We start from the raw sequence: 23,179 nt of genomic DNA, 5'->3' as shown, positions 1-23,179 counted from the left end.
GCAGAGTAGAGTACAATGACATGCATACAACACTGCCGGTGGCTGACAAGACTGTAGCTCTCAGGCACATCTTTAGCTACTTCTCCTATTTCTAAAAGGACATTTTAATGCTCCAGGTTTGGTTTAGGGATAGTGTGGAGAAAAGCATCATGGAGGATAAGCATGACAGAATTGGGGAACTGACATGAACTGAGGCTCTGGAACAGGTTCTTGAGACTAGAAAAAAAGTAGTATGAGAAAGAGTAGCATTTACAGTGTTTCTGAGGGCTAATTCGGTCAAGAAGCATTTATATTAAGAGTACTGCATTTGAGAGATTATGAAATCTGGGTACTCATGAAACTGGTGCTATTTTTGGTAGAAATTATTTTAGATTTTATTGTACTGCGGTGTTACCTGTTTGTAAATTTGAGCAAAAGTGCCACAGTTAGTTCAGAATGCTAGGTGGGGTTTTTTCACTCTAGGAATTTGTGTCAATGTTCTATTTTAAGAACATCTAGTTGATTTTGATGTTGGTGTAATACGTAGTTGAGATGGTGGTTCTCATGCCAGTGTGGAAGATTAGAGATTTTTTTTTATTAAAATGACTGGGAAATTTGTCTGAAGTTGCTATGTCGTAAAGCTTGGTGACTATAAAAACATAATGTTGTCTCTAGCAGAGTATTAAAGTTTTTCTTTAAACTTCATAGCGGAGTTTTGATCCCCTTTTCGTGACTATAATGCTCTGTCCCATAGAGATGACTGGGGAAGCATCAAAGATGCAATACTAAATGCGTTGTTCTCCTCCACCACACGTGTTTCCCCTCCCAGCCTCAAACCTCTTCTCACTTCATGTTTGTCTGTAGGGCTGTCTCTGTTAGCAGTAGTCTGTAGAGGAAGGTGTCTGAGCAAGACAACTGGTGAATCTTGCATTTCAGCGTACTTTGTGTTCAACAGGAGAGTTTTTTTCCAGTTGGATGTGATTTTTCGCTTTGAGATTTATTTCTGAATGTGAAATGATAGTGTTACCTGTTGAAATTGATTTTTTCAAAATTAAAACCTATTTTAAAAATTGTAGTAGTCAGGATTACACATGCAGCTACACTGGTAAACTTGTTGAATGTAGCACATGTAAAAATTAATAGGTACTACTACTCCTGGGGAAAAAAAAAATCCCATTTTAAAAAAAAGTCTCCTACTGCATGTATTCAGCAGCATTCATTTTGTTTCCATCTAGTTTGAGGAGGATTACGCACAGATACTAACTGTGCTTGTGCTCCTGCATCTGAGCATGCTTGGCAAGAAACTGTTTCAAAAGCAAGGGCGTGTTAGGTTGTTCTTTCTTGGATATATACCTCAAATGAGAAACTGCAAGAATAGCCATTCAATACCTTCTCAAATTTTGGAATCAAAACTATAAAACAGAACAGCACTGTCAACTTTTGAAGACTTTGTCTTTAAGTAATGTAAGTGTGGGAGGGGTTGGGGTTTTTAATTTTGTGTGGTGGGTTTTTTGTTTTACTTTTTTTAGCAAAACCCCAAACAACACCACCCTAGTGTCAGTTACGTTTTCCAAAACTACATTTGCCTTTGTTTAAGATCCCAGGAGTTAGTGTATGACAGGGTTTTGGCAGATATATGATAAAATGGAATTGCCGGATAAATAAGGCTTTGTATACTTTGGACTTCTAATAAAAAATAGGTTAGATTGGTTACACGCTATGATTTCCTGTAGGGAAGTATTTGGTTCGGTTGTGTAACTTACCTTCTGGACAAAGTATCAAATATTTAAAGAAAAACTCAAAAGGAACTTTTAAATGATTCTGGCAGTATTATGAAGCCTAGCTGATTAAATTATTTACATAAAAAAATGCTATGTCTAGTGATAACTTGTTTTGTATACAGAAGTCTTAAGGGTATTGAAAGCTTGTGATTCATTCCCCTTTTTCCCAATCAAGTACAAGGGTCTTGCTTATTTTTTAAAAAACTTAGCCAAATTACTAGAAGAGTTTATTTCCTTTGAAGCCGTTTGTTCTAGTTTTCTAAAGCTTTCTTAGGTCTGACGATTCATACATTTCTATTCACTAACTTCTAAGTAATGTTTAGAAGTACTCTAAGTGTTTCGACTGCTGTTGCAAGACTTGTGATCAGAGGAGCTATGTAACTGCAGACTACTGATGGCAAAGGTTTATGGTTGTATAAGACTTTTCATTCTAGCCCTTTTCAGCCTCTTCAGAGAGGCCACTTTTGGGCTATTTAATTTTCTTTTTGCTTTTGGCTAATGAATAATGGTGTAGTTTTCCATCCTTTTTCAATTTATAGACCCTGCAGTACTTCAGTATCAGGTGATGGCCCTTGTAAAGAGAATTTCGAGGTTGCTGATGATAGACTTTTTTTCAGTCTTTTTTAATTGCCTGTCGTGTTATTTAGAATTACTGAATGGGCTGCTAGGGTTCTGAAAGCCACTGGAGAAGCATAATATTAGCATTGGAGGCTGATTTCAACTTTGAAATTTGGCAGTTAGATTGCAAACTACTCTTTTGAGAGAGTTTGGGAGATTGAACCTGCTTTTGATTTGATAAGGTTAAGTCCCCTGAAAAATCTTAGGCTCCTAGTGTTAATTGTAATCAGTTTGTTTTAGAAATGAGTTACATTATGATATCATGTTACTTTATTGTGTGTTATATTGCACTATTGTATCAAATGTCAGTTCAGTGCACATAGTAAACATTGCTTTAAGGTAAATCAGTATAAGTAAGTGTTAAACTGTAGCAATTTTAAGTAACCATGTGAAGACTGTCATCGGCTTTAAGCTGCTTTCTAAGTTCCCAGAAGTTAATGTTCAGATAGCGTGAAAACAGACCTTTAAAATGCCTAATGTGTTCTGTGGCTCTTTCTTGCTAAAGTTTCTGATTGAGAATCTTTATTGTATGGATGCACATAACAATTAAAATGCAGCTATCTTCCGAAGTTAACCTTCTGAGTGAAAGAAAATCCTGGGACTATATATCAGTAAGATTTGCCAGCCTTTTTGGTAGTAAGAACATTGTACGCTAATGTAAGAGTACTTATATTGCAGAAAGGTGTCATCTTTGAGCCCTTCACTAGAGGATACTCCTTCAAGAAATTCATGGCCTTTTGGCCATCATTATGATAATTATGGATACCATCTGTACAAACATACTAATTTTAAGTCTTCCGCAGGAACAGATTCTATAGTGGTAGAATATATGTGGCAGTATATGGGTATTTGTGTATGGTATGTGTATATTAATGTATATATATTTGAATAGCAATTGACAAATTATTGTCAGAGAATCCTTTGTACTTGTCTGGTTTTGAATTGCATTCATGCTTCTTAGTTTGAATGGGAGTATTCTGCACGTTTATAGTGTCCCATTTATTACCCTGAATCTAAGATGTTGGAAGCATTGTGTATACATAGGAATTTGGAAAATCAAATATTTGTATTTCATCTAAAGTTACAAAGACAAGTTTTCCAACTCTCAGCAATTAACAGGTGTTTGGTTAAAAAGCCTATTCTGCTTTCTCTTTAGGTTCAGAGAAGAAATGTTGTGGAAGCTGATAGCCATAGTCATGGTAAACAGCATTACCCAAATGCATTATCCTTTGAAAGTGACAACTACATTAAGTATTCATATATACTTATGTTTGCCATGCTGCCCAAACTCATCTCTAGCTAATGATAGTGGGATTTTCATAATAGTGTTTCTTCAAGTCCAATAAACTAATGATGTTGCTTCACTGAAGTTAAGCTTTTGTTTCTGTATCTAAAACAATCTTACCTGTAATGTATCCATATGACTTACAAGAGAGCTTGTTTTTGCCTTATGTCTTCTACAGCAGATAAAAACAAATCCCATTTTTAAATAGTGATTTAATAAGACTGGACCAATTTACGTATATCATTTAATGACAGTGTGGCCTTAACTTCTTTTACTGCCAAAGAATGAACTGACAATTGGTAGCTGCTTAGAAGTACTTTTTGTATACCACTAACATCATAACTTATTTTCTAATCCTGGAAAATACTTTAATTAGTCTGACCTGAAAACAAAATCAGGGCAGAGCAAGGAGTATTTATATTGCCTAGTTTTTGTGGCCTTACAGCATATTGATCTAAATCCCTACAGTTGCATATTGCAGCTTGAAGTTATCTTAATGATACTAATGTGTCATGCTGCTTGCTAGGATGGATATCTTTTACAGCTGTAACAGCACTCACAGCAACAGATTTTGACCACTTAATATCTAAGCTGAAGAACTGATATGCTGGGTTTTGTCTGCTCTTTATCTTTTGACTCACCTGGTGTCATTAGCTCCAGTAATTCTGTAGAAGAATTTGGTAGAGCTGTTGGAACTCACAAACATTCCTATATGAAAGATACAGTTCCCTGTGAAAGGATATTGCTTGAGTTCATCTGAAATCCTGTATGTTTGGTACTAGTTGGAAGATAAATTAACATTTGAAAATTTCCAGTCAAATACTGTGTTTCGTGAACCTGAAGTTTCATGTGTGACTCTGCCATAAGCCTAGACCTGGAAAGAAAAAGCGGGTGAAAATAGCCTAAAATGAATTTTAATACATAAGAATGAATCGGTGCAGAACTTCTGGCAATTTTGATTAAAATTGTTTGCTATACTTAATGTATTTTGTTCTAATCTATTTTCATTCATAATTGACTATATAAGTTGACCTCTTATTAAACTGGAGCAGTAAAATAGTACAGCTGTCCTCAGGAGATATGAATTAATAATATTCACTTAAATGCCATGTTGCTTTGTTTAGCCATAGCGGCATTAGTAGATAGAGGAGAGAAAAGAGTTGATTTACTCTCAAGAGACTAATGTATAAGATGGCAATGTTCAGTTTTAAATATTTACTCTAAGTAAAATAGAACTAAAACTTTACCTGAAGCTTGCTAAGAACAGTAATTTCCGTAAGAGTAGCCTGAGTATTTCAGGACTGCTGTGGTCTAGATGAAAAAAGATGTGTCACTGTTCATAGAAGACAAATGAATTATTTTAGTCTTGCTGATCAGCTTGGTGAGTTGCTCTATAATGGTATCTTTATTTTCACACTCTTGCAGTTTTAGCATGTTGAAGATACCAGATAAAGAAAAGGCAGTATCACTGTTTTAAATGCTGGGAAATCTGTCACAGGGAAAGCTTTACAGAGCTCTTTACACCTATTGTCACTCTTGCTAAGTTTTCTGAGGAAATGGGTAGTGCAAGAGAGTAATCTGTAGGCTGTAAACTGAGATAATTTTCTTGTTTTAAATGGCTGTTTGCAGAAGGGACTATCTCCTTTCCATTTTGTCTGTAGCAAGGAAATATTCTAAAGAAGTAAGAAGTATAGCACATGTTTTGTGTCTCAATTTTTGGACATCTTTAAGTCCCTTGGCTTAAAATCAGCATTGCAATACTTAACTTATGAGTAATGTATTGTCTGTCTGTTGCAATCAGAATAAAAACTGCAGACAAGTTTGTGGAGGTTAAATATAGAATGCTCACGATCACTCCTTGGTAAGGCAGTCATCTTTTCCAAGGTGTGAGCACAGTTACCTAAACTGTTTAAAACTCTAAGTAAATAGGAAATCATTATTTGATTCTATGTTTATAAAAGTTCCTATTTTTTTCTCATGTCATCTGATACTTCATATTTCTTAGTTAACTATTTGTGTAAGTGCTTGGACTGTTGGTTTCTTGTCTGGGGATTGAAACTTTGGATTTCAGGCATAAGTTAAATGTGACTTTAAAGTTGTCAAATAGACTGCAGAATGAAGCTTCTTTAACCTGTTCTAACTTGGTGAAATAATTCTTCATATCTAAGTCAGATGCAGTCTGTTTAATTAAATAATTCTGGTATAGGAGCTAAAAAAAATGTGGTACTGTTTTGGGTTTTTTTAACAGGTTTTGTAGACAAATTGATTAAATCTTTTGAGCTTAATCTTTGGCAGGGAAGTAGTCCTCCAGTAATACAATCCTCCAAGCACTAATACATGCTATGGTTGCAGAGCAGTAGTTCACAAGTTTCTTTTGGTGGTGACCCAAATTCTACTTTTGACCACTCCATAAATGATATTGAAGAAATACTTTGTTGGGCTTGTATTTGCAAATGCCACAATCCCCAGTTTGGGATTTTTTTTTTTTTTTAATTGAATCCAGTTATGAATGGGCCTTACATATTTCATGGGCCATGACCCACTTTTTGAGAATCTTATAAGATTATAAACATCATTCTCCTTCAATGACAGTTGTGTCTGTGTAAAAGACGCAGCATGTAATTAAACTCTCTCATTTGAGATCTTAAATGCATTCCTTGAGACCCTGGTGCCTGAAGTGTCATTTATGAATACCTTTTTGGTCTTTGCTTCTTTGTGCTCCTGCAGTAACCTTTAATTATATTCAGATTGTACACAGAATTGACGAATTCATATTGTCTCACCTCTTTTGCCTATTGTCTTACTTTACAGCAGCTGCCAAATTACTCAAATACAATGCTTGTGCTATCTTTTCATTTGTTACTGTTTGGATTGTTCCAGTTTTCAATGTTTGGTGATGGAAAAGCCATGAAATTTGCAGTTAGAAAACAAAGCAGACTGAATTAATAGCAGAGAGTAAAAAAAAATGAACGATGTTTTGTAATTTTTCTCCAAACCCATGTAAAATACATATTGTAACTCCCTCTAACTCATTTTTAATGGTTTTATAACATGATTACAGTTTGGAATGCTTCAAAGACATTTTAAACTGTCAAATATGTCTCAAATATGTCATGTGGAAACTTCCCCTCCCCCCCGAAATGGGAAAGAATCTTTTTAGAGAGAAAGAAGACCTAGTACTTTCAGAGTATGTTTGAAGGATGTCAGGCAATAAAAATTAGCTAAGTAATGTTCAATAAAAGCTACTAGGCTACCTCAAACCACTCTGCAGTGGTATTCATACTTCAACAAAAAATTAAGGCTTTACTGTAAATATTAAGTTTCCATTGGCATTTCTAATTTTCTGTTGAATATGCTCCACATTCATGACACAAACCAACTAAAGTACATACAGCAGAAAAGTAACCTAAAGCAAAAAATTCACAATAAAACAGTAATGGAAGATTCTTTGTATATTTAATGCACCTACTTAAACTATCATTATTTGGTTTTAGAAGGACATACTGTTTCTTAAAGCAGTTCTAAATGTATGTAAAAGCAAGTCACACGATTAAAGTTATAGATTTTTCTTGTTTATTTTTACTCTTCTGGATTAAGGCTGGTTTGCAGTATTCTGTGGGATTGCATGTGTTTATATGTGTTAATGTAAAACAGTTAAGCATGAATGGTGATTTGGAAGCTAAGAGAAAGACACAAACTTTTTCCCTTTTACATAGCCATGTTTATATTTTTGAGCCATTTTCTATTTAGTTAATTTTCTATAGCCTAGAGCAAGAAATTGCTCAGGCATACATTCATGATTGAATCAAGTTCCACCCAAAATCTGGCTTTAAGAAGGTTCTGATTAGCCAAAGCATGCTATCCTCTGATATGATTTTTAATTTTTACTGTTTTTTCTATGGAGAAGAATATGAAGACGTGAAAAAGTAGGATCGTACTACAGTAGCCAAATCAATTTATTGCTTAGCGTTTCAAATATGCTAAATCTCTCCTTACTACAGAGGACTAAGTGACTGTTACCTTAAAGTGTCAATCTTAAAAATTAGTCTGTTGGTCGTTGTTCGGAAAATCTGAAACTGAAGGAGGCCATGACAAATAAAGGGACTTTTATTATTTTCAGAAGTAATTTTTCTAAAGTTGCATTAATGCAGTTATTCGGAATGAGCGGGTGAGCAGAAAGTGGAAGGGCAACTGTACAGTCTGCTGAAGTTTTGGGGGAACCAACTTAAGTTGTGCCTACATCAAAATTGTTTTACTTAATATAAAAGCAATGGTGAATCCCCATGCTAATGCAGGATTGGTTTTGAATCCATCTAGCTGGATAATGAATTGGAGAAGACTGTCCCTTTACTTTCTTCATATCTAATTGAACAGCATTTTAGATCTGAGACTTTCTTGTTTAAGGAGGATTTTAAGGAACTGGGTTTTGTCTCTAGAAATATTTAGTCATAACTATGATTCAGAAAACTGTTCTGAGGGAAGTTACTGTAACTTTGTTAATGATACAGTAATAACTTGGCAAGACTTTTTGCACTGGAATTTATTCATTCTTTATCTTGTAGGTAATGGTTCTCTGGGCACAGATTTATGCTGTAAAACCAAAGCTTTTCTCTAGCACGTATCTAGATTTCACATTATAGAAGATGACTTTTCACTTGTACTTCTGAGCAGTACTTTACTAGGAAAAGTTAATACTTTGTAATCAGAAGGCGGTAAAACCTTAAAGGAGACATGTCAATTGAGTGCTTCAGCAAGAATTAGCCATAGGCAGTAAACCCTCATCTCCTTCACAGCCTTTGTCTCAACCAGGTTTTATTCTATTCATGTGCTGCTGCCTTTATTCTGTAAAGTTCAGTCATGTTCCTGCCCCACCTTCAGCTTTTCCTGTTTGAATTGAAGAAGCCCAACCTTTTTAGTCTGGGTTTTTTTTTTTTTTTTTTTTTTAATAAGACAACTGCTTGACCCTTTAATGGTTTTAATTGTCCTTCTCTCATTCTCTTACTTGCTCAACTTCTGCGGATGCCACAAATCTTTTCATTCAGGCTGTTCTGTTTTTCAGAGCTGGAGAGTCATGGGTCAGAACCATAGGTCTGTGCAACTACATTACACTGTGAGAACTGTGAACTGTGATGATCACTGGGAAATATGGTCAGAAGAGTTTGAACAGGAATTATCCCCAAAATGAATCAAATCATTCTAGTAATGTAGAGAAATGGGTACTCTTAAGAGTTAACCCAAGCTTGTTTTCACTCTTTCACCCTTTCTAACTAGTTTTTACTGCTAGTGAAGGTGCACTAACCGAGTTTATAAGTAACCTGAAAGAAGGAAGCACTGTCTGCTATTTTTCATGTCTTTGGGGGGGAAGTCAGAAAGCTTAAGGATCACCATATAAACAAGAATACTGTCAAGTGTTTCATATTGATTGACAGATATAGCTGGAGTACCTGAAAATGCATCCTTTGCTTTTGGCTGTACCAAGAACTTTAAGCTGTCTCTTAGTAGCAAACTTACCTGTTCTGGTCAGTTTAATAACCCTAGAAGTTGTTTGTTAATTTAGCATGTTACACTTAAATAAAAACAAGCAAACAAAAAACTGCATACCTTCCCTAGCATTTAAAAGTGACATTTTAAAATGAGCTAGTGTATAGACTTGTTAACTCTCCTGTTTCAGTGATGTCTGTTTCTTAGTCTCTAGTGGCCCAGCATGGGACCTCACCTTTGAGCCAGTGTAATAATAAGATTCTTTTGATTCTCTGAAAAGCACTAAAAAGGTATGGAACTGTGATACTAAGTGAAACAGTCAATAACACATCTTCTCAAAGTGGTGCATTTCAATAGCTTTAGTAAGTACAGAAGCAACTTTTGAATGATGAGTGGCTGGGTCTTTACCATGACTGTTTTCCACAACAGTTTCTGATGATGCAAGTCAATGCAGCCAGAGTTCTGGCAGTCTATTCCCACTCCCGCCTCCTTCCTTGTGACAGGTCTGGTGCTTGCCAGCCCCATGATGATCTGGTTCAAGGAACTAAACCGCCCAAAAGCTGATTGTACATGTAATCTTCTTGGCTCTGCAGACCAGCTCACGGGAGGGCCAGGCAAGTGACAGTGCTGATGTCAGAACATGACAGGACAGTGTCAGCATTGGCTTAAATAGCTATGAAAGGGAAGCAGCAAGGTGGCATATTGATATACTGAAGTTGTTAAGGTGTGTCAGATGAATGCTTGTTGTCAGGACAGAAGAAAAAATAGATGTACTTTTGTTGTATAAATCATCTGCTGTTAGCAACAGTACTGATAAAAAGGCAGTTTTGCTAAATGTTGCTGTTGGTATTGTTACCAGCCAGTAGTTCTGTCCCTTTGCATCACTGAACACCCATGCTAGAAGAATTTTGTTACCTAGATTTATCTTTAACTGGAAATTTACTAAAAGCCAAAGTTCCCAGTTTTGTTTCAGGGAGCGATTCTTTTCTCTACTTTAGGTATGCTGCATAACTGCTAGAAAAGAATGAAAATTTTATAAGACTTCTTATTTGGCACTAAATTTACCTCTACGAGGAAAGTACAGAAACTGAATTGAATTTCAGAGTGAGCAGAGAGTTTTGAAGCAAGAAATGGCTTAGATAATTTTCTAAAAGGAATGGAATTCTGCATTCCCTCTCACTGTACAAATACACTACAAAAGATAGTCCTCTGCTTCAAAAAGCCTTCAGCCTAATAAAAGAATAAAAAAATAAACATGAGAGAAAAGGAGGAGTCGGAGAAAGGGGGAAGTCTTGTCAAAGAGAAAACTACTTCATCTCTAACAGATATGCTGGTGCATCCTCATTGCTGTCAGTTCTTGGGGACATGGGCAAAATAAAACTTTTGTAATTCCATTAAAAGTAACATTGCCACACTATAAAAGACAAGAACAGTACTTCCTCTTGAACATCTTGTATGTTTAACTGTTTGCAGTGTTTAGCATCATCATGATACTCAGCAGTTCTGTTGGAGGAAGAACATTGTTCCTACATTGCGTGAAAATCTTTTACCGATGGAAGCTCACAAGTTCATTAGTTGCAAAAGTCTGAGTAAAGCAACTGGTTTCCCTTTGCATATTTTGTGCATCAAGCTCTGCAAAGAGAGTTGAAGTATTTTATCTTGATTTGTTTATCTGGATTTGTTTTTAATAATTTTATCAAGTAATGAAATTATTCCTATGACCATTTGTATTTATCCCTAGCATATTAGGTAAATTCTGAATGAATTACACTAATCAGTAAAATGGCAAGCAGCAAGTGCAAATACATCAGAATTGGAAAAAGATTGTCATCAGCAGCATGTTTGTAAAACTTCTTTTGAAATCAGCTGATAAATAATAGGATTGGCATTCATATAGTTTCTCAGAGTAGTCAGTTTTCTTGTTTTGTTGTTTAAATTCACCAATTAAAAAAAAAAGAAACAGTTAATCTGAAAGGCAGCATCAGAAGCAACATGTTCCACTGCTGTGCTGAATATGAATTGAAGTTTACTTGCAGAACCCAAGAGGCTATTTTTGTGGCACTTGAATAGCCAATTTTCAAGGAATACCAAATGTTTATTCAGATGGTTCTTTCTCATCTCTTAAGATGTCATACTTGCAGCACAAAGATAGCTAGGTCATTATAAACTGTATGTGAGGCAACCTTTCTAACTTGCATGTCAGCAGATTTCACTTTGTTTTCATGAGATGGTATGTAGCTTTAGGGTCAGTACTTCAGACTTACAAGAAAAGTACTGGCAAGTCACAGACTGTATAAGCATTCAATAACATACATCATCATAGTGAATTTTGTAATTAATGAAATTCCTTGTAGAACTGACTTGAAAATAACTTGTTTACATTAGAGAGCTGGAAGAGCCTGGCTTAACTATATTGATTTCTTTTTTTGTGGTTGCTGTCTTTGCAGTTGGTTTCTGTTAAATTGTTTTAAAGATATATACATAAGGAAGCAATAACTTCCCTCTAGAATTCTAAATTTCCCGTTCTTTTTAAAATACATTAATACCATAAAGCAAATATGAATTAGTTTCTGTAACAATTTTACTTAAAAAAGAGGGATGATGTTGTACAGCTTTTTTATGAAAGCTGTCAAAAGCTACTCCACTTCCTTTTTTCTTCAGAAATAGGGGAAGTTTCATCTCGACAGACTAGAGCATGCATGGAGCAACAGAATATACGCTTTGATAGTTTTGCAAGAGTTGTTGCCAGTTTTAATGTGGTACTGATGTAGTCACGTTTCATTTCCCACTGTTACAACTGTGTCTTTTTGTAAAATACTGAATCTTAAACTGTCTATATAGTTTATATTTTTCCCTTAAAATATATGAAGTATACTTTATTCATTGTTCATTTTAGCAAGACAAAGTGAAATGGGGTGATAATGCTTCATCTTGTTTTATTCAATCTTTCCCCTCCGGCTATTTAGCTGTGCTCGTTGCAAGTCCTGGATAAGGTTCACATTGCAGTATCAAATTATACAGAACCTTTTCCCAAACTGCCCATATTTTTGAGTAGTAAGATGCATATACTTCAAATGACAGTTATGTTACATGTGTTCTATCCCATCATCTTCTACAATAAATACATAAAATAAATTGTCTTAGTACAGGTCCTTAAATGCTTTCCTTCTGCTATATGAAATGTAGAGCTTTTAATAATATTCTTTACTTTTTTGACAGCAAGTTTTTTTAACTTAATGACTGTGCCACATTTCATTTCTATGACTATGTAGTTTCCCTAGTAACGTGTCAGAAGACCTTTGTTGAACAGTTCTTAAAGTCCAAAGAAATTGTCGTTTTTCTTTGTTTATTGTTTTGTTGACTTGTTCATTTCCAGTTTGGAAGGACAGAATTTTCTATGCTCAAGTCAGATGCCCTTTCTTTTTGTTGTTTTGTTACATGTGAATAGCTGTGCCGGGTCAGCAAACAGCTGTAGCCATCTTACATCTGATCTGGCCAAATGCTCTGGGTGGAGGAGATCCCAATTTTGTTTTGTAACCTAACGCCAAGGAACAGGGTAAGGAGGAACTGTGGGTTGGCCTAGCCACTTCATTTTTCTAAAAAAAAAAAAAAAAAAAAAAAGAAAGTATTCTAGGTTGATACGTGTACATCTGTGAATGTACACTATGTAGTCTGTAAAGTGCTAGTAAACAAAATGACTTAGTGCTACATGAAGCCAAAGCACCCTGTGGTATATCTGTTTGCAGAAAGCTACAGAGTTAGCTTTTACAACTCCAAATGTCTCCCTGGGAAAAGATGTTAGCAGGAGTAACGCTGGCTGACTGAGGTCCAGTGTTACTGAAAGAAATCTCATCTCAAGTGAACTAAAGCTTGTTACAGATGTTAAATGACTGGAAGCAAGATTATAACATAAAATCCTCCCAGGTAAAGGAATCGGAGGTTTCTTAAGTCTTGTGTTCAAACAGATCGTAAAATTATCAAGAGCAAATAATGAAATTCTCAACTGTCAAAGCTGTGTGATACCTTTGTGAAAAAAACAGTCTGGAGACAGCTTCTGGCTTGTTGATTGTCTTAAAAGTAATGCTAGTAAACATCTAAAATTAGCAATTGTTGTTTGGTTAAAAATTATTTCTTGATATCATTGTTTCTTGGAAGCATTATTAATTTCTGTCATCAAATAAAGGTGTGTTTATTGCTGGAATAAAGGCTTAATTTTAAGCTGTAGGGACTAAAACAAACTTGTAAGTTAATCAGCAGTAAGCATTATGTTTTGTTTTGTTTTGTTTTCCCTAATGACACAAGACTGAATAAATAACTGTAGGATATCTGTAATCCAAGATAGAGATGCCTTTCCTGGGAAGTTGTAAGTCAGTTTGGGGCTGACATTGTCTGGTGCTGGATAAAATGGAGAAAACCTCTGCTGGCAACTGTTAGTGTCCTCTGCAGATGAAAGATACTGGCAAAGCAGCTTAGCACTGTGGGGATAAATCTTAATTTGTCACACCTCCCCCTTCTCAAGTATAGAAGTTGATTGTAATGCAGAATTGTGTTTTTTAATGCTGCTTTTGCAAGTAGTATGTGTAGTTGTTGTAACTGAATTCAGGCGAAAAACACCAGTCCTTTGCACTTATACCTCTGACACCACTTAATGCTTTAGTTACAAATGGTTTCCCAATATTGTCAGCTGGTTTTCCCTGTTGCTTTTATGTGAGCTTGCTTAAATAAGAAGAATGATGCTAAAATCTGATATAATCTCCTCTGTTAAGTTTCCTCTAAAGGACTGTTTCAGTTATTTTGCACATATTTGCCTTTTCAGCCCTAGTAGTTTTCAAATATGCATATAAATATTCCTTCTGATTTCAGTGACACAATGCATGAATCAGGATGGGAACTCTGCTTAGCTAGTATGCAAAATAGTGCAGAATTAATGAAAGTATATAAAGGGAGTCATGAGGTTAAACATGACAATTATATTCCATACCACTCCCAAAAATAACTTGTGTGGAATCCTCAGAAACCAACTATGGAGGAAGCAGAACCACCACAGTAAGTACGAAGAACAAGGATAATGCTAAAAGAGTGAAGTTGTCATGGAAACCACGCCAAAACTAGTATAGCCACAAAGGCAGCACCAGACCACAGTATCATAAAGATGTACTTCAGTAGTCTGTATTGAACCCTGGGCTCCACATTGTTAGTAATACTATATGCTTGTAGGAAATAGAGACACTTTTATCTGCACTTCTATTTCAGTATTTTTTTCCCTGGCATTAAGTATTTCTTAAGTAGAAGAAACTCTGTAGTAGGTAGTTACGATACATTGTGCAGGCAGGAAAAAATTTTGGCTGCTCAGCTGTAGTTTGAGGGTGTATCATCTTTGGTAGATACTATCCTTTCATTATGTTCTGAATAGTTCTTTTGTAACAGTCATTTCAACGAGTTTTAGCAAGTATAACTGAAGTTAGCTGGTTTTTAATTCCTTGGACCAACCATATGTACAATTAAACAAAAAACTGAAATTCTCTAGAGTTCTTTTTATTACTACTACATTTTCAAACATTGTGCAGTGAAGACTGGTGCCAAATAACATAGCTTCTTTGAAATGACTGGCTCATCTTAATTTCCAGAAATCTGTGGAGTTTGCCATCTCTTTCATTGGCCTAACTTGTGACTTATTGTAAAAACTGTGGCTTAGTATTGCAGAGGTAGCTATTTGCTTTTGAATTCAAACTGGTACTTTTAATTACATTTCTCAATATTTGATGTTAGAACTAATGATTGCCTTTTACCTGATTAATTAAAGTAGATTTTTTTCTAAAATTCACTAATAAAGAACACCTTTCCATGTTTTGAAAAGAAGATTGCACACTTGATACTGGTCAATCATGGAGTTGTAGTTTAAAAATGCACAGGACGATGTTAAATATGGTATAGTAAATTTATACAAAATGAAGTCTAGTGCAGTTTTTCCAGTAGGCCACACTACTTCTTACAGATTTATTTGATCAGGCTGCTAAAATCTGAAATTATAGCAATTTTTTTCCCTTGGTTCATATGTTTAAGAAAGCCTGAGATGCACCGCTTTCTGACAGCTCTGAGAAACAGATCTTGCCTTTGCGTTGTACAAGGACAGTTTTTCAGTACCGGCTACTCAGATGTCATCAAAAAGCATATATGGAGCTAGATCTGACAATCCCATGTTTACACAAAAGTGGAGCTTTTTATGTGTAAAAACATCTTTTGCTGAATAGGGATGTGCATTTTTTTTCATTTTTTGGCAACCTTGGTGATCTATGATTATGCCTATAGTTTTCTTGAGAAGAGTGAGTCAGAAAGGAAAAGCTGCTTAATTGGTTTGTTTTGCTGCCTGCAAAGCGTGCAGTGTGGTTATCTAACATCTCAAAAGACATCAGGCATCAGGGAGAAAAGCGATGAACAATTTTCTATCTTGTATCTCAGCTTTGTTTCCTGTTGGCTGAACAATAGATGAAGGACATACTTAACTTTTTTCAGTTGTAAATAGTGTTTAATTTTCAGACGCCTACATGCTATATCGCAGGAGGGGAGCTGCACAGTTGGGAAGGAAACATTTGCTTGCGTTAGGTAACCGAAACAGCTCCTTACAACCAAGGCTGAAACTTCATATTGGTCATCTAAAGATGAAAGACTGTGAGTTATCGCTGAGCTGTAATCCTATTACTCTGGAACGGTGGCTCTGGTCTCCCTGCTGTCCATGGCTGGGAATATGCAGTGTCTTGGCTGAGTGCCCAGACCGTAAACCTGCCTTTTAATATTCTGCTATCAGTCTCTTCGCAAAGCTTCTGGTTCTGAAGCTTGTATTTGGATATATGCTGCTGTATAAAAAGCCAGGATTGATAGGGAGGAGTCACTACGTTCACATACTGCCAGATCCTGGTTTTGTGTAGAATGGTTATTCTTCTTTCTTGTATGGATATGTTTTTCAAATGGTTACAGCATTTTTGTGCACTGTCTGTCATTGCCATCTGTGAGGGATTCAGGTTCAGAAAGTAATTCTGCAAGTTCTGACTTACAAGATCATATTTATTCTGTGCAAACCTGCAATCCATCTTTCTAAAAGTACATTATCTTAGAATTAGGAGAATAAGAGTATTTTTCAATGTGTTTTCTGCTAATGAGGCTGTGCCATCCATTGCAATAACCGTGTTGTAACATACAGTTTGCTATTGCCTTGTGCATACTATCTCTCTGTAAGTTAATGTTTGCTGCAGTAACCTGAAATATATCCTCCAAATAGAAGTTTTGGTGGAAGGTTTGCAATATTTATGAATTGTTGCATATATTAGTTAATAATATCTATGTCATATTGCATTAGTCAGATCTTGAGGGAATGAGGTATTCCAGTTCAGTCTTCAACCATTGTTTATGAGTCTTTTGAAAAGATCAGATTTTGTTAATGCAAAGAAAGAAAATCTTTCTCCCTGCTTTATTCCTTGTCTCCACATAAGGCAGGATTGAACTATAACCACTGAAGGTGCCAGTTTGGATTTCTTAGTGTAGGACTGAAGCTTAAATCACCTGTCATGGAAGCAGAATCAAATGTATTTAAGCAGAGCGTTTGGAATAACTTGAATTGGTAGTTGAGAGTTAAAATATAGGAAGAAACTGCTGGTCTGCTGATACATATTTTGAAAGGGCAGAACCTCTGAGTAACATGAATGGTTATTTGACTTTAAATGTTCATGTACCCAAATGCAAAATGAGTATATGCAAATCAAGACTGCATCTACACATTTTTGTTCCTGCTCTGACCTTTGGAGAATGCTATGTGGCAGAAGAAAGACTTCAGCCAGAGTCTAGAAAAAACAAACATGCCCACACAGAGCTGTAAATGCTTTTTGTTGCTCTTAATCCAGAGGGGATTTTTTTCCCATACAATACAGTGCTACATAAATCTTATGCATGAAGAGTAAAATCCTGTCCTACACAGGTCAAAAGAGCGTATTTCTTACGTGCTTCTTACAGCAAGTCACATAGATGGGTATTTATTATAGAGTGCATTGTGGGGTGGAGACTCATAATGTCTTATTCAAAAAGAACTTTTAAAATCATGTTTAAAATATATAAAGATTTTTTTTATTTTCAAGTGTAACCTGATGTATACTTAAAATGTTTTATCAGTCCTCAGAAATACCCAGTGGAAATACACTAATTTGGAAGCTTTTTTCTTTTGAGAACTGGGAAAGAATTCTGGATCTAGACCTACAATATTTTAGTATCTCAAGTCAGAACAAAGGCGAATATTTGTTTTGTTTATAATTGTTAAGATGCTCATAAAGATAACCATACTGTCTCTACAATCACTTCTGTTTTTTAATGAGGTGTTTTAATAGAGCTACCACAAGGAGGAAATAAAAGAAACTTATTCAAAGCAGATTTCTAGTTACTTCAAGCAAAAGGATCTGGGGAAAAAAAAAAAAGCAATATATGCTATAAATGCAGCAAACTCCCTAGCATGTAATCATACAGGCTAATTTACCAATGCCCGCCCCCCCCAGGTGAAACTGAATTTGAAAACAGTAACATCTGTTATTGTTACCTGATGTAGAAGTTTAAAATAGTTTTATTAAAAAAAAAAATACTACTACCATTATATAGTTTGCATGCAAATTTGTGTGAAAATGAATTTCAGAAGTTTTTTCATGATCTTTTTTTTTTAAGTATCCTTCTTGTAAGGTACAGTGGAGAGTGTATGGCCATGCATGTTTCAAAAAAGTAAATTTACAGTTAATACTTGAATTCTTTAGAAAGGTGCTTTAACAACCATTTTTCTGCACATGTAAAGCTACCAAGTCTAATTCTGTTGTGGAGTCAGGCATCTGTTTCACCTTTTCATGTTTAATTTACAGTGCAGCTGTAGAATAGGAATGTTGGTCTTTCATTCTTGCTATAAAACATGAAATCAAAACAAATTATGTTTGCGTTATTAAGCAGACCTTTTTCTTTTTATTATTAGAATGTGTGTTGGAAAAGTTCTCCGTTATTTGTTTTCAAATAATGTTACACAGATCCCTTATCTTTGTTGTTAAAAATGGGAGGGCAAATATTGAGGTTGGGAAGCTTGGTTGTTTTTTGTTTTGGAAAGAATATTGAGATAAAAATAATTGTTACAGAAAACCTTTACCCTCAACATAAGATGAATCAGCTAGGACTATGCTTATAAGTGTGTTTTGCTGAATGTTATGACAAACATTTATCTCTGAATCTTTTATTCTCTTTTGCCACATTGAGAGAATTATTTATGCCTGTGAAATTAAGAATATTTAGACCTTGAAAATCATTCTTAAGAATTCTTATTTGCTGTGTCATATCAGCTTTTGTCTGATATTAGTATAATGAGATTAGGTGACAAAAGTCACTTTCTGGAAGCCTTGCCGTGTCCTGTCCTGGGTTCATCTCCACTACGTTTTGGGCCAAGGTGCCCCGTGCGGCAGCCGCACCAGCAGAGGGACAGGACCGACCACCTTGTGACGCTCCGCACCAGGAGCCAGCATTGCCCCTGCAGCTTCTTGTCTTTGGCGCTTTGGAGACAGCCTACGTCCCTACTTCTCATTTAATTCCATTTGAATGTCAAAAGCTAGGTGGAGTAAATCTAGGCCTTTTTTTCATGGTCTTTATGTATAGTTGGTGAAGTAGGCTTTAGTCCTACAACTTGCATTTATTCAGAGGCAAAAGATAACCGCTGGAAGTGCTTTGACAAACTAGTGTTTTTATGATGGCTTGAGAAAATATACCTCCTTGTTTCAAGTTTACTAAATTCCAAGTTACAGTATTCCTTCAAACATAACTTGCAAGAGAATTATTAGAAAGCGTGTATAATTTTCTCTGTGTGTGTGTACATATACACACACATATATAGGCTGTGTGTTTAGTATTTGCTTTATCCCCTGCATATTAAAAAAAAAATCTCACCTAGTTTTGCTGGATTAGTTTCTCAGCAATATTACGTGAATAAGTATTTGCAGCAACTGGTTTCTGAGGTTTTTTGCTATTTAAATAAGTCACCCTAATTGTTTATAATTTCTTATGTTTAAAAAAAGCCAAAGAATATTTTAATGCATAGCAGAAATGCTTTTTTTTTTTTTTTTCCCTTGGATACCTACAGTCTTGTTTTCCCTTCGCTTTGCAAGTCAAAATCTTATTTGTTCTCCAGTTGACCTTATCACTACAGCAGTTCTAGCTCCCTGGTCTTAAGGTGCGGAGTAATGAAGTAGAGACTGGCAGCATTTTCAGCATGGCCAGCTTCAATGAGTAGCCAGCTATGGAGTTGCTCCTAGACCTCTGAAGCAAAGAGAGTAAAATGCCCAGACAAATTAATGACTGGCAGCTCTTTAACATGGGAGCTTGAACACAGCCCCTGGCTGAAGAAGCGCGTAACCTCCTGATTACTGGTGGAGGATCTGTTTTTTCTCCGTGGCTTTGCGAACAGCTGTGCTGCCACAATGCGGGGAGCGGCAGAAGGGCAAGAGTGTGTGGTCGGAATTGAGAGGGTGGAGGCTACTCCACAGTCCTCGCCAAGTGTTAATAGATAGTCTTTGGAGGAGCAGCACAGAACTTCATCTTAGGAGTACAAAATAGTCACGACCCTAAGCTATCGACTGTGTGATGGTTCAAAGAATGTGACAAGAATGTTTTTTTATATTCATGTCTTTCACTGTTTCTTGACCTCGAGAAAAGTTATTAAACCCCTTTTCTGGGTTTTTTTGTAGAGAAGCAAACTAAAGGCAGGAAAGTAGTCCAGAAATGTCAGGAGAGGGTTTTTTGTTGGGTTTTTTTTTTTTCTTTGGCTGGTGACAGTTGTCTGGTGAAATTCAGATATATATGTTTGCTGTGACTTTTCTTTATAGGCTCAGAACAAAGAAACGAAAGTACTGGCTGCTGCAAAGGTGATTGATACTAAATCAGAAGAAGAACTTGAAGATTACATGGTTGAGATTGATATTTTAGCATCCTGTGATCATCCTAATATTGTTAAGCTCCTAGATGCTTTCTACTATGAAAACAATCTGTGGGTAGGTATTTTTTCTTTTCTAAATGCTTTTACTTATTTCAAAAGGTTATTGAAATTACCTTTTTTTCATGGCTTTATTAAAAGATGATCTGTCAATCACATTTCTTCTGGGTTGTCACTATCGTGATAACTATTCGGTTTCAAAACTAATTGATAAATTGTGAGTATGATTTTAGGAATTCCAAATTTTAGGAAATTGGCACTGTAAAATTGAGCTACACTGACTCATTTGGTCAGGAGTTTGAAACTAAAATTTGGAAATTAGCAGTTCATTTTAGTGTACAGAGAGAGTTCTTAGTGCTTATTTGTAACAGCAGGACTCGGATTTTAATTATATTAGCACAGTTTAGAGTGAGATTCAGTATCCGCAGCTGAAAAATAAATAATGTGCTGCCTGTGAAGTATGTATTTTAGATAAGAGTGAATTCATTGGTACTTCCAAGAAGGACAGTTTACCAGGACTTAAACCATAATTAATTTACTTAAAATCTAGGTATTTGTATGTAGAAGTGTGGCGGGCATACATATGACTGTACATCGCTCTTCTGCTATATCCTGTGCACTGAATAGCTTTAGCTATGAAAATACAATTTTTTATTTTAGGTGATCCAATGCAATATTTATAAGTGCTTTTGGAATTGTACAAAGAATACTTTTTTTTTTTTTAAAGAGTTTGTAATTAAAAAAGATACCTAAAATGAGGAAAAGAAAATTTCCTTGGATAATTTCCTTTATCCTTAAAGGATAAATATGCTTTGTCCTTTAAGCATGAAAACAATGCAAGTGTAATACCATGTTTCCTCATGTAGATTTATTTTGATAAGCTTTGTGAAAACTTTGTGTGATCTGAATGCAGAGTAAAGTGATATTGTATAAAACAGTGGAATAGTGAAAAAATTTCCATGCATAAAGCTCAGCATGAAAGCAAGTATGCATAAAGGCAGAATATGAAACTGAGTGGATAGGCTTCACTGGCAGACTAGAGATAGAAGAGGAGTAAATAGTTTGAAAATAAAATTGCAGATATATAGTTACAGTGAAATGCAGAGGCATGAAAGCGGCAAAAGAAAGGCTGTAATGATGTGGTAAGTCAACAGAATTTGGTGGAGGGAAAAAAAAGAAAAGAATGATAGTTGGACATAAAAATATGTTTTTGCTTTACAGTTTTAGAAACACAATTTCTCTACCAAAGAGGCCTTTGTCAGATTGGCAGATCAAAGAGCAAATTTTAGAAAGAAATTATTTACAATTTCCCACTCTTAACTTACTTGGCAGTAGCTGGAGCATGTAAATGGAATAATGGTCTAAAGGGTTTACAAAGGGTTGCATTATATAATACATTTGTTAGTACCATTGTTGTGAGGATTAATTATAATAGTAATTTAAAGTAATATGTAACATAAGTGGTGTATATATAAGTGTTATGGTATAAGGTATAATTTGAGGTTTCCTCTTTTATGGGCAATTACACTCTGATTTTAAAAGTACTCTAAAGGAAAAAATTAAGTTATTATTTCCCAGATTATTGGCTGTTAGGATTCTGACAAGAAATACTTGTTAGCTATCAGACTGAAAATTATAATTTAAAGTTTAAAATTCAAATTAAAGAAGAAAAACACATAAGGAAGGGTGGGGTGTCAGTCTTGGATGACCTTTCCTCTTTCTTGCCCTCCTCATTCCCTTTGTCTACCCTCTTTCTCCTTTGTGTATGTTCTTTCTGTCCTACGTGTCAGCATAGTTTGTGCCCCAAAACAGCTGCAGTTCATTTTTGTTTCAAATGGAAACTGAGAACTGGAGATGGAGTTGTTCTAGTATTATAAGAATTTGGGTAAAAAGCCTTGATGTATTGTAGGCATCAGTGGAAATGGAGGAAAATTAATGTAAACATCTAAATTTACTCGTATTCTGTAACTTTTAAGAGTATTTTTCCATATTTTCTTCTCATCTGAAACAATAATGGAGATAACATCTGCTACTGGAAAATCCTGTAGCTCTTGTACTTTCCAGTCAGAGAGATTATACTATAGAAGTACAGTTTAATAATCAAGAAATTAGTTTGTAGGGATTATGTAAATCGCATTACAACGAGTCAGATTCAAGCTGGCTGTTTTATTATGTTTTATAAGTTTTATTATGGAATTTTATCTTTGGATTAAAACTTTTGTCTGAGGATCTCCAAGCCTTTTTCAAATAATTCGCTTGAGTAGCACAGACCTACTTCTAGTTGGGTAACAGTACCAATATTTTGCAGAGGTTAGTGAAATAATTTGTCAAGGCCAAATACTCTGAAACTCAGGTCTCCCAATAATGCTCCCTTAATCAGGGGTTCAATTCAGCAGAACTATTTAATTTGTAATTTGTGTATTCTTTTTTTTATATACAGATCCTGATCGAATTTTGTGCAGGTGGAGCAGTAGATGCAGTAATGTTGGGTAAATAAGTTGTTTCAAATAATAAACTTAATAACATCTGAAAATTATAATATGTGTATTTTAAGACTTGTTTCACATGTATATTGCTTTGAAATGCAAATATTTATGTAATTGGTGTGCTCTATGTGTTGAATGTTGGGGTTTTTAAATTAGTGTTACACCTGTATCTATGGACATTATAACTTCTTAAGTTAGATTAATTTTCTCTCATTTTTAAAGTGTTTATTTACTTTTCAAAACACGTTTTTGTCTTGATCCTTTAAGTGAATGTGATGAGTTGTTCTCATATGCTTATGGAGCTCTCTGTTGTTATAATCTATACGAGCCCTTTTCAGGATCTCATTCTTCCCCTTCCCCTGCCATCTTCCAGATTACATAGTGATAATTTTTTATGTTGCATCAACCTTAAAATCAGATTTTTCTGTGTTTATTCTGCAAGTTCGGTGAATGCTAATACCAGTAAATAAAGGAGCTAGTCTTTAACATCTCGGTGTACCATACAAAAGAACCAGTCTCTAAACTGTATAGCTTTTTCACAGTTCAGATAGGTAGG

At 35.3% G+C, this 23,179-nt stretch overlaps 1 protein-coding gene across 2 annotated transcripts in view; it reads left to right on the top strand.

Moving 5' to 3' along the window:
- SLK (STE20 like kinase) overlaps positions 1–23,179 on the top strand; it is a 49,000-nt gene that overhangs the window by 862 nt on the left and 24,959 nt on the right. For both annotated transcript variants that reach the window (XM_075717518.1, XM_075717517.1), the window contains exons 2-3: positions 20,031–20,195; positions 22,578–22,626. In XM_075717518.1, coding sequence (XP_075573633.1) covers positions 20,031–20,195; positions 22,578–22,626 — 214 coding nt within the window. The remainder of the gene's footprint in view (positions 1–20,030; positions 20,196–22,577; positions 22,627–23,179) is intronic.

The sequence above is a fragment of the Pelecanus crispus genome, chromosome 10, assembly GCF_030463565.1.
Source record: "Pelecanus crispus isolate bPelCri1 chromosome 10, bPelCri1.pri, whole genome shotgun sequence".
NCBI classification, from domain to species: Eukaryota; Metazoa; Chordata; class Aves; order Pelecaniformes; family Pelecanidae; genus Pelecanus; species Pelecanus crispus.
This window is presented reverse-complemented; position numbering and strand designations above follow the sequence as displayed.